Source organism: Oncorhynchus nerka, linkage group LG20 (genome assembly GCF_034236695.1).
Source record: "Oncorhynchus nerka isolate Pitt River linkage group LG20, Oner_Uvic_2.0, whole genome shotgun sequence".
In the NCBI taxonomy this organism is placed as follows: Eukaryota; Metazoa; Chordata; class Actinopteri; order Salmoniformes; family Salmonidae; genus Oncorhynchus; species Oncorhynchus nerka.
The window spans coordinates 86,962,549-86,975,014 of record NC_088415.1 but is presented as its reverse complement, the minus strand read 5'-3'; the positions used below and the strand labels follow the sequence as shown (position 1 = coordinate 86,975,014).

At 43.9% G+C, this 12,466-nt stretch overlaps 1 protein-coding gene across 1 annotated transcript in view; it reads right to left on the bottom strand.

Moving 5' to 3' along the window:
- LOC115101600 (fibroblast growth factor 12) overlaps positions 1–1,802 on the bottom strand; it is a 91,444-nt gene extending 89,642 nt beyond the window's left edge. The window contains exon 1 of the mRNA XM_065005935.1: positions 1,536–1,802. Coding sequence (XP_064862007.1) covers positions 1,536–1,560 — 25 coding nt within the window. The 5' untranslated portion in view covers positions 1,561–1,802. The remainder of the gene's footprint in view (positions 1–1,535) is intronic.
- Between the last annotated feature and the right edge of the window lie 10,664 nt (positions 1,803–12,466).

The window sequence follows — 12,466 nt, the reverse complement described above, 5'->3', positions numbered from 1 at the left end:
CAAACAAAAATACACTCTGTCTCCTTGCGCAAAGAAAAGTAGTTCTGACTCGTCTATAAATGTTTCATTACTCCTGGGCCACAGCCTGAACAATGAATATGAATAGATGTGAGTGAGTTTTAGGAGACAGTGGTGTTACAGAGGTAAGAGAGTATTGATATCGTATTGGATGGCTGTAATGTGATCGTGAATACAGTCTGTGTCATTCATGTCATGTAATGTAAAAAAAAACATGGTTTGTTTTGACTCATGTTTTAGTGAGCAAGTACAGATAGGGAATATTATATGGAATATGTAAGTAAGTCTGTGAGAAAGCCCGTTTGAGTACATAACACATCCACGTGTCTTACTGTATAGGCCTAAATACATTTGGCGCATGAATACTGCCTGTACAGGGTATACGCATATTTATGAATGTGTTATTCTATGGGCATGATGGTGGGCATTTGTGAATGCAATAGGATATACTACTTAATATTCAAGAGTTTTTTTTATATAAAGCATGTTACATGTACTGTAAATAAGCATGTGTCGTGCCAACTGCTATGCTTAAAAGATAGTTGCATTGAGTACATGTAATCTACATGCAGAGAGTACATGTCATCTACATGCAGAGTACGTGATGGTTTAAGTGCCCTGCCCTCATGACTATATTGGCTATGCTACACTATCAACTAATTTACAAGAAAAGATTGAAACAAAATGGGATAGGAAAAGTCCTGGGGTTATAAATAAACTCGATTTTAATCGGGTGTTCGGTGCCCTAACCCTTGTCGGGAAATTTGGCAGACTAGGCACTTGTTCCTGCAACAACGATTCCGCCACTATGCGCATGCTGATGTGATCAGGGAGCTCGAGACACTAGGAACAGCACATTTATCTCGCGCCGGAAAAAAAAGTGATCAGCAAGCGCTTTTCCTCTCCTCTTGACATGACGAAGCGCTCAAGGGAGAGATAAATGCATTTATCTTCTGTACAACAGTAACGTGAAATGCCCACATTTACAAAAAATATTTACAAAAAATATAGAAAACATTTCCACTTTTGACAGAGATGAAACATTTTAAACATATACATTTTTGGTTATGATTGTCGGAGAGCGCAGCATCACAACATCCACATCTCGTGCGCGATAGCATCACATAGTAAATCATTTACCGAGTGAGTCTGGCCACCGGCTCGCTTGTTCTTAATCATTCCGGTTTCATTGCCCAACAAAGCGCTGCACCAAGAAACTGTCGGGGGTATAATCACTGCCCGCCCAGGACGCACAACTTCCTTGGCTCTTTACGCGGAAAGGCACATACACCATAGTCTAGACTACGCGCAAAGCACCATACTGCAATGGACCTAAAAATACAGAAAAGTGGGAGTTGAGGATTTCGACTACCGCAGTCCACCCCACTCACAGAAGCTCCTCGCTTCTAGATTCACTCACACACACACACACACACACACACACACTGCAATAGCCTTGATCCACGGCACCTTCGCAGATAGAACGAAACAAATAAAAGCACATAAAAGTTTCTTACCGGTGTTTTTATCTTTATCACTCATGTTTCACTGCAAATAAGAGCTGGTCAGTGGGCAAGTTGGAGGTACTGCTTCGATGTGAATGTGCCTGGTCGGGTTGCGCCTTCCTTCCTTCCGCCTCTTCAGATGGGGCAGCAGGGACAGCAGCGGAGCGGGATGCTGAGCTGAAGTCAGATCGATAAACAGTTAAGATCTGTTAGAAACGCTGTAAACACGGTAGCTATTTTGGCGTGTCTGTGTTGTGCTTCTGTTTAATGACTGAATGGGCGGGGGTTCAGGTGTGAGTGTGTGCGTCTGAGTGAGAAAGAGCGAGAGAGAGAGAGAGAGAGAGAGAGAGAGAGAGAGAGAGAGAGAGGCAATGAGAAGAGCCGAGCTAGGGTATATTTTGCTGCAGGCTGGAATAGTATAACCTGCCATAGGATACTGCAGGCCAGCCATCAGTCAGAAACTGTTCCCTCAAGTATATCCTGCAGTTCCGCGGAAGTATGGAGGTTTATAAAATAAAGAAGATGGATGAGGTTTAAAATACTTATCTCAGAAAGTGGAGTAGTTTAACAATGCCAGCAAGCTGCAGATATGCTACCCCCTCCTCATTTGCGGTGTATGAACAACAATATATGCTAAAAATCAACATAGTCTGCAATGGGGCTAATCAATGTGCAGTATGGGAGCACATTCAGCGAATGTATTTGTATCATACTTTTGGTTAGAAGGCTTCAGAAAATGCAAGTCCAACCCTTACAACAACAACAACAAAAAAACATGTAAAATGTGCTGTTTCACATGTGGGAAAATTTTTAATTTGCACGTTCACTGTGTAAGAAAACAACATGTAAAAATCCCAATTCCGCATGTGAAAGTTTTTCACATATTAAACTGCAAATTAGATTTTTAGATATGATTGTTTTTCACATGTCAACTTGGCAATTTACATGTGAAAGTGAACATCTAATTGCAGTTTCACATGTAAGAAAACTCCACATTGTTCAAAGTAAATGTAAACAAACACTGTATAGTCTAAAAACATTGTTAAACCTATAATTTTGATATCATGGATGGTCAGTCCTTAGCAGTTTAGTCTATGGATTTGAGAGTGGTTGCATTTCTGCAGCACCATCCCTCAGCTTTTTAACGAAACTGTGGCGGGGACTGCACTTTGTTAATGTTTCAATTAGGATTGCTGCTTTAAACACCTCTATTAGAGTAATAGTGTTATTATATGGTGCAATTCTCTAGTAAGTGAGTTACTTTTGTGCCATTAAATATTACGCACAACTTCTGAAGTCTAGAACAAAATGATTTCATATTGCAAAAATTATGATAGTAACCACGTTTCCTGACAGTTTTTATGCGAGTAAAGTCATACTGACTTTTTTAAATCATGACAGCTGTGATGGAAACAGGACGTTTCGGTACAATTTTATAAATGCTGACAGATAATTTGTTCGTCGGACATGGTGGGATCTTTTTGTGTTGGTGATATTCATTATGCGAGAAATGGCGTTTGAAACGCATTTATGAGCGAATATTGATATAAAAATCAGCATATCAAAGTCACACGATGATATGGTGTGTGGTCCTCCCACTATGATATGGTGTGTGGTCCTCCCACTATGATATGGTGTGTGGTCCTCCCACTATGATATGGTGTGTGGTCCTCCCACTATGATATGGTGTGTGGTCCTCCCACTATGACTCGGGAAACCTTACAGTTTATTTGGCTACAGATTAAATAAATTATGACGAACTTCACAGGATGGTGAAAGTGCACTGTGATCTTGATGCACCTTTCCAATAAATAACGAGGGTCTGATTCTGGTGACATGGTGATCGATGCTTGACAAGTACAAATATTGTAGACTAACCTACCCACAGTCTATCCACACTGTATCTGAGAGCTGTTGGATAGAGCACACGTGTCAAGACCAGAGTAGACACATTTACTATATAATGCAAAAGTTTGTGACAAAACTGTTGGTAGGGTTGAAAATGCGATGGAAACACGTGCAAAAAAAAGTATATTTTGTGTGCACGACTTCATCACGCAATGATTTTTATGTGCAACAAGTCCGTTTGGTGGAACACTCCATGATGGGAACATTATCAGATTTTCTTTATGTATGAAAATCTGTTGCTAATTGGATGGAAAACTAGCTACTGAAAACCAAACATGAAACCCAAAGAATTGATAACAAAACAATATATTGCAAGGAAATACTTTTTACATGCAAGAGCTAATGAATTGTAAATGTATGCAACAAAATTAATTTCTGTGAAACATTTCTTGTGATAACGCAATTAGCTAAAACACCTCCCTCTTCCCCTATCTTCGGTTATGTTATCCTGCTGGTCTTTGCTTTCGCTGCCTTTTTTAATCTTCCAGTTTTGGCCCATTCATTTCAGCAACATGGCACCCTGCATCCCACTTCTGCATGGCTTGCCTCTAACATGGACTTGCTCCACAACATTAAGTATTCAAACTATAGGTTCACATACTGGCGGAGAAGTGAATGGGAACTGGAGGTTCCAGTGTGAAGAACAACACTTGCACAGTCGGCATTTTCTGTAAAAGCTGTTCATCACTGGAACCAACTTCGCGAAAACGTAAAATGTGTGGCTAGTGTTTGTGAGTTCACACAATAAGTGAAAACGTAAAATGTGTGGCTAGTGTTTGTGAGTTCACACAATAAGTGAAAACGTAAAATGTGTGGCTAGTGTTTGTGAGCTCACACAATAAGTGAAAACGTAAAATGTGTGGCTAGTGTTTGTGAGTTTACACAATAAGTGAAAACGTAAAATGTGTGGGTAGTGTTTATGAGCTTACACAATAAGTGAAAACGTAAAATGTGTGGGTAGTGTTTATGAGCTTACACAATAAGTGAAAACGTAAAATGTGTGGGTAGTGTTTGTGAGCTCACACAATAAGTGAAAAGGTGGTTTAAGGAACAGCAAGATTGTATACACTTTTATTAACCTTTTATGTTTGCTGTTTGTAATATTTCATAGTTTTTGTATTTTCTACTACTTAATTGTTAGTATTTTACTGTGTTTTCTTTTTGACAATTATTATTTGTTATTCAAATAATTTTTAACTTGCTTTTTTAGTGTGTGTGAAAAGTGAGTGATTCTAAATGTTTTTATCTATCTTCCTAGGGACTATCTATCCTAGTCCTAGGGACAACAGATGAAAACTAGACAGCTGGCTAAATCTAGCACATTTACAGAAATGTTCATTCATTTGCATCGTCTCTGTCAAATAAATACATTTATAAATAAACTTTGATGCATGTTGTTTTTTCTCTGCTCAGGATTCATTTACAAAGGTGATGTTCGGGGCCACCATGACCTGTCAGATGTGCAAAATTATCATTATCTGGCTAATAGTTGGGGCCGGTGGTAAAAAGGGCTGGTGAATTAGAAAGGCCAAAGCCACTGTATGGTCCCAGTCCGCACCTGACCATGACCGAAGGCTTGCTGTGTGGACATGACACTTCTGGTTCTTTTGTTCCAAAAGGTTTACATCACCATGTTTAGCACCCATTGCACCTGTGATAATATATTTTCAAATGTAACCCTGCGAGAGAATGCAAAATCATCTTCAGTTTTGCAGTGGTATTTATCTTTATTCAAATGGTCCGAAATTATAACCAAACAATGTAATACATATTTAAGCATGTCTTTGATTTTGCTGTTTGTCGACTATGACTTTATAATCAGTAAAAATACATTTTTCATCTTGAAGGAATATTGCTATATGGAAATTGAATAATTACAGTAAGCCTAAAATATCCTAAGGTGTTTTATTTACGTATTTCAGCCATCAACTGAACCCCTTCCTCTGTTGATATGCATTTCCTTTGCTTTGGATCCTATCCTTATCCTGTTAGAACACTGTCTTACTACAGTCATCTGCTAGGAACAGGAAGTCTTTAGTTGACCTGTCTCTATGTGATCCGTCTTGAATGACAGATGATGCATTTATGACAACGTTAGTCAATTAATAGCCTAGCAAAAGAGAACGTTTTGTCAGAAAGATATCAATATTTGATGAATGAGGATCAATAACATTGTCTCAAGTCTATGGTCCCCATTACTCAACAGTAACATAGCACTGAAATGCAAAAACTATTAGCGGATAAATGTACCGCACAGTTTATCAATGTGTGACCTTTAACCCCCTCTTGACCCCACTTCCCACCCTGAAAGAACATTAGTCTAATGTGTGTGCAGGGATCTCTTCCAGTGCACTGTACCGCAGTGTTTACATTTTATTTTTACAATTCATCTTTTTCCTTTTACGTAATCCACATTCTCTGGTCTAATTGGTTGGATCTACCTTTCCGACCTCTGCCCACTACAGGCTCAACAACAAGACCAACTCGGGACTTCTGAAGTAGCCATACACATCAGCTATCCCTCAAGATCTTTATTTATTCAGTACATGTATTAAAACGAGTCACCACGTGAGGTATTACCTAACCGGCTCATTGATCAAAGTCTGAGAAACCATCTAGTCAGCTCTCTGTTAGGACACTAGGATAACAGATTGTGTTTCCTGATGGTATAAAAATAATTTTATTTCCAGACTGCTGAAATAGATGGCCAAATCAAACTCAACAGGGCATCAGTCTTTGACTACAGACCCTTCATTTTATGTACACTGAACAAAAATATAAACGCATCATGTAAAGTGTTGGATTAACACATTTTTAAAAGGGAACAAGTCTTCGTTTTAACTGTGAATATTCAGTCTACAATATTTTAGAAATAGTGAGCTGAAATAAAAAAAAATCCCTGAAATATTCCATACACACAAAAAGTTGATTTCTCTCAGATTATTTCTGTCAGTAATAAAACCCTGTTGTGGGGAAAAACTCATTCTGATTGGCTGGGCCTGGCTTCCCCATGGCTGCACCCCTGCCCAGTCATGAAATCCATAGATTATGGCCTAATGTATTTAGTTCAATTGACTGATTTCCTTATATAAACTGTAACTCAGTAAAAATCTGTTACATTGTTGTTCATTACATTTACATTACATTTAAGTCATTTAGCAGACGCTCTTATCCAGAGCGACTTACAAATTGGTGCTTTCACCTTATGACATCCAGTGGAACAGCCACTTTACAATAGTGCATCTAGGTCTTTTAAGGGGGGGGGGAGAAGGATTACTTTATCCTATCCTAGGTATTCCTTAAAGAGGTGGGGTTTCAGGTGTCTCCGGAAGGTGGTGATTGACTCCGCTGTCCTGGCGTCGTGAGGAGTTTGTTCCACCATTGGGGGCCAGAGCAGCGAACAGTTTTGACTGGGCTGAGCGGGAACTGTACTTCCTCAGTGGTAGGGAGGCGAGCAGGCCAGAGGTGGATGAACGCAGTGCCCTTGTTTGGGTGTAGGGCCTGATCAGAGCCTGGAGGTAGTGAGGTGCCGTTCCCCTCACAGCTCCGTAGGCAAGCACCATGGTCTTGTAGCGGATGCGAGCTTCAACTGGAAGCCAGTGGAGAGAGCGGAGGAGCGGGGTGACGTGAGAGAACTTGGGAAGGTTGAACACCAGACGGGCTGCGGCGTTCTGGATGAGTTGTAGGGGTTTAATGGCACAGGCAGGGAGCCCAGCCAACAGCGAGTTGCAGTAATCCAGACGGGAGATGACAAGTGCCTGGATTAGGACCTGCGCCGCTTCCTGTGTGAGGCAGGGTCGTACTCTGCGGATGTTGTAGAGCATGAACCTACAGGAACGGGCCACCGCCTTGATGTTATTTGAGAACGACAGGGTGTTGTCCAGGATCACGCCAAGGTTCTTAGCGCTCTGGGACGAGGACACAATGGAGTTGTCAACCGTGATGGCGAGATCATGGAACGGGCAGTCCTTCCCGGGAGGAAGAGCAGCTCCGTCTTGCCGAGGTTCAGCTTGAGGTGATGATCCGTCATCCACACTGATATGTCTGCCAGACATGCAGAGATGCGATTCGCCACCTGGTCGTCAGAAGGGGAAAGGAGAAGATTAATTGTGTGTCGTCTGCATAGCAATGATAGGAGAGACCATGTGAGGTTATGACAGAGCCAAGTGACTTGGTGTATAGCGAGAATAGGAGAGGGCCTAGAACAGAGCCCTGGGGACACCAGTGGTGAGAGCACGTGGTGAGGAGACGGATTCTCGCCACGCCACCTGGTAGGAGCGACCTGTCAGGTAGGACGCAATCCAAGCGTGGGCCGCGCCGGAGATGCCCAACTCGGAGAGGGTGGAGAGGAGGATCTGATGGTTCACAGTATCGAAGGCAGCCGATAGGTCTAGAAGGATGAGAGCAGAGGAGAGAGAGTTAGCTTTAGCAGTGCGGAGCGCCTCCGTGATACAGAGAAGAGCAGTCTCAGTTGAATGACTAGTCTTGAAACCTGACTGATTTGGATCAAGAAGGTCATTCTGAGAGAGATAGCGGGAGAGCTGGCCAAGGACGGCACGTTCAAGAGTTTTGGAGAGAAAAGAAAGAAGGGATACTGGTCTGTAGTTGTTGACATCGGAGGGATCGAGTGTAGGTTTTTTCAGAAGGGGTGCAACTCTCGCTCTCTTGAAGACGGGAGGGACGTAGCCAGCGGTCAGGGATGAGTTGATGAGCGAGGTGAGGTAAGGGAGAAGGTCACCGGAGATGGTCTGGAGAAGAGAGGAGGGGATAGGGTCAAGCGGGCAGGTTGTTGGGCGGCCGGCCGTCACAAGACGCGAGATGTCATCTGGAGAGAGAGGGGAGAAAGAGGTCAGAGCACAGGGTAGGGCAGTGTGAGCAGAACCAGCGGTGTCGTTTGACTTAGCAAACGAGGATCGGATGTCGTCGACCTTCTTTTCAAAATGGTTGACGAAGTCATCTGCAGAGAGGGAGGAGGGGGGGGGGAGGAGGATTCAAGAGGGAGGAGAAGGTGGCAAAGAGCTTCCTAGGGTTAGAGGCAGATGCTTGGAATTTAGAGTGGTAGAAAGTGGCTTTAGCAGCAGAGACAGAGGAGGAAAATGTAGAGAGGAGGGAGTGAAAGGATGCCAGGTCTGCAGGGAGGCGAGTTTTCCTCCATTTCCGCTCGGCTGCCCGGAGCCCTGTATAAAATATACATACAAATATATTATTTGCATGAAAGAAATTGGTTTAGTATGTAGATTGGTGCAGAATAATGCAAAAAGAGCCTGATCCAAAGCAAGAAAAGTTCAGGAAGATATGGATTAACAATGTCGTATGTTGTGAATAGGTCCAGGTTGGTGCATAGGATTCACATGACGCACATAATGAACTACTAACACTGTCTGTTACTGGACATCATCACCCGTTACCATAGTAATGGACAAACTCTTGAAAAGGGTGGGGAGTTAGTGAAACAGTAGATGGAACACAGTTGTTCCGGATCTGCCTCCTGTGGTCATTGTCACGCCAAACAGACTGGCCTCAAGGCAAGGGACACACAGCCTTTATTGAACTTGGGTCTTGGGTGGGAGTTTCTGTCAGTCTGGTGGAAGGTGGGAGTGTCTGTCAGTATGGTGGTGGGTGGGAGTGTCTGTCAGTCTGGTGGTGGGTGGGAGTGTCTGTCAGTCTGGTGGTGGGTGGGAGTGTCTGTCAGTCTGGTGGTGGGTGAGAGTGTCTGGTGGTGGGTGGGAGTGTCTGTCAGTCTGGTGGTGGGTGGGAGTGTCTGTCAGTCTGGTGGTGGGTGGGAGTGTCTGTCAGTCTGGTGGTGGGTGGGAATGTCTGTCAGTCTGGTGGTGGGTGGGAGTGTCTGTCAGTCTGGTGGTGGGTGGGAATGTCTGTCAGTCTGGTGGTGGGTGGGAGTGTCTGTCAGTCTGGTGGTGGGTGGGAGTGTCTGTCAGTCTGGTGGTGGGTGGGAGTGTCTGTCAGTATGGTGGTGGGCGGTATCAGGAAGTACCGCTCAATACGGAAGTGGTCCAATGAAGCGGATGCTAAGCTACAGAACTGTTTCACTAGCACATACTGGAATATGTTCTGGGATTCATCCGATGGCATTGAAGAGTATACCACATCTGTCACCGGCTTCATTAATAAGTGCATCGACGACATCCCCCCCCACAGTGACCTATCCCAACCAGAAGTAATGGTTTACAGGTAACATCCACACTGCGCTAAAGGCTAGACCTGCTGCTTTCAAGGAGCGGGACACTAATCAGATGAACCATCAAACAGGCAAAGCGACAATACAGGACTAAGATCAAATCCTAATACTCTGACGCTCTTCGGATGTGGCAGGGCTTGCAAACTATCATGGATTACAAAGGGAAACCCATCCCCTAGCTGCCCAGTGACGCAGAGCCTACCAGACAAGCTAATTGCTTTCTATGCTCGCTTCGAGGCAAGCAAAACTGAACCATGCATGAAAGCACCAGCTGTTCCGGACGACTGTGTCATCATGCTCTCCGTAGCCGATGTGAGTAAGACCTTTAAACAGGTTAACATTCACAAGGCTGCAGGGCCAGATGGATTACCATGACGCGTACTCAGAGCATGCGCTGACCATCTGACAAGTGTCTTCACTAATATTTTCAACCTCTCTAATACCTACATGTTTCAAGCAGACCACCATAGTCCCTGTGCCCAAGAATGCCACGGTAACCTGCCTAAATGACTACCGCCCTGTAGCACTCACATCTATAGAAATGAAATGCTTTGAAAGTCATGGCTCACATCAACACCACCATCCCAGAAACCCTGGACCCACTCAGATTCGCATACCGCCCGAACAGATCCACAGACAATGCAATCTCTATTGCACTCACACAATGCCCATTCCCACCTACGTTAGAATACTATTCAGCGTTCAACACCATAGTACCCTCATTGCTCATCACTAAGCTAAGGACCCTGGGACTGAACACTTCCCTCTGCATCTGGATCCTGGACTTCCTGACGGGCTGCCCCGAGGTGGTAAGGGTAGGCAACAACACATCCGCCACACTAACCCTCAACACGGGGGCCCCTCAGGGGTGTGTGCTTAGTCCCCTTGGCCTCCTGGCCAAGCACAACTCCAACATAAGCTAAGGATCCTGGGACTAAACACCTCCCTCTGCAACTGGATCCTGGACTTCCTGACAGGCCGCCCCCAGGTGGTGAGGGTAGATAGCAACACATCTGCCACACTGATCCTCAACACTGGAGCTCCCCAGGGGTGCGTGCTCAGTCCCCTCCTGTACTTCCTGTTCACCCACGACTGCATGCCAGGCACAACTCCAACATTATCATTAAGTTTGCCGACGACACGACGGTGGTAGGCCTGATCACCAATGACGACGATAAGACAGCCTATAGGGAGGGGGTCAGAGACCTGGCAGTGTGGTGCCAGGACAACAACCTCTCCCTCAACGTGATCAAGACATGGGAGCTGATCGTGAAATACAGGAAAAGGAGGGCCGAGCACGCCCCCATTCGCATCGACGGGGCTTTAGTGGAGCAGGTTGAGAGCTTCAAGTTCCTTGGTGTCCAAATCACTAAGGACCTATCAGGGTCCAAACACACCAACACAGTCGTGAAGAGGGCACAACAAAGCCTATTTCCCCCTCAGAAAACTAAAAGATCCTCAAAAGGTTCTACAGCTGCAACATCGAGAGCATCCACACACGGACACACACACATGTATATTGATGCTACACACACACTGCTGCTACTCTATTTTTATTATCTATGTACCCCTTCCTACATGTACATATTACCTCAACTAATCCGTAGCCCTGCACATTGACTCGGTACCAGTACCCGTACCCCTTCTATATACTGTAGCCTTGTTATTGTTATTTTATTGTGTTACTATTTTTCCTTTAGATTACTCAGCACATTTTTCTTACTTGCTTTTTTAAAACTCTGCATTGTTGGTTAAGGGGTCTTAAGTCAGCATTTCATGGAAAGGTCTACCTACAGCTGTTGTATTTACATACTGTATATATACTTTTTTTCTACTGTATTATTGACTGTATGTTTGCTTATTCCATGTGTATCTCTGTGTTGTTGTATGTGTCGAACTGCTTTGCTTTATCTTGGCCAAGTTGTTGCAAATGAGAACTTGTTCTCAACTAGCTGACCTGGTTAAATAAAGGTGAAATATATATATTATTTTAATAAACATACTCGACCATGTGACAAATAAGATTTGATTTGATACCCTCCCTGACCTTCAAACTAGCCACCGATTATTGGGATGTGAGGGAGAGAAAGAAGCTAGAGATAGAAGTGGTGGCAAGTTATATCCATCCATTCCAGATACACAGGCTGTGTTTATACAGGCAGACTATTTTTGATCTTTAGCCACTAAATTGGCCTTTTGACAAATCAGATATTTTTTCCAATAGTTGGGAAAAATAATAGAATTGGGTTACCTGTTTAAATGCAGCCACAGAGACACACCCAGACAAGACACTTCCTGTCACATGACTGATGCCATTGCCTGCCCTTATGCAGACAGAAGAGGACCCTGGTTGGCGTCTGTTCATGGCAGATCGATAAGAGGACCTGAAAGAAGACACCAGACCACTGCTGGGAAAAATGCACTGTATCGATCAGGGAGGAACCCAGAGTCCTCTACAGACTTTTCCACCACAGGGGGAGAGAGAGTGAAAGAGAGTGTGTGTGTCTGTTGTTGCAGTGCTGAAGGGTTGAGCAGACTTGTGCGGTATAGTAATGCAGTGGTTCTCAAACCTCTCTTCGGGGGGATGGTTCACAATTTTGTTGTAGCTCTGGACGAGCTCACCTGATTCACCTATTGAAGGGCTTGATGATTAGTTGCCAAGTTGAATCAGAATAGCTGTAGAATAGATCAAATACATGGAATGGCCGGGGGTCCCTGAGGAGAGGTTTGAGAACCACTGCACTAATGTAATCATGCATGCTTAATAGAGTTTAACAGCCAACCCTAAACCACCAACAGCTTTTACCTAAGTCTACTTCTGGGGCCTCTCAAATATTTA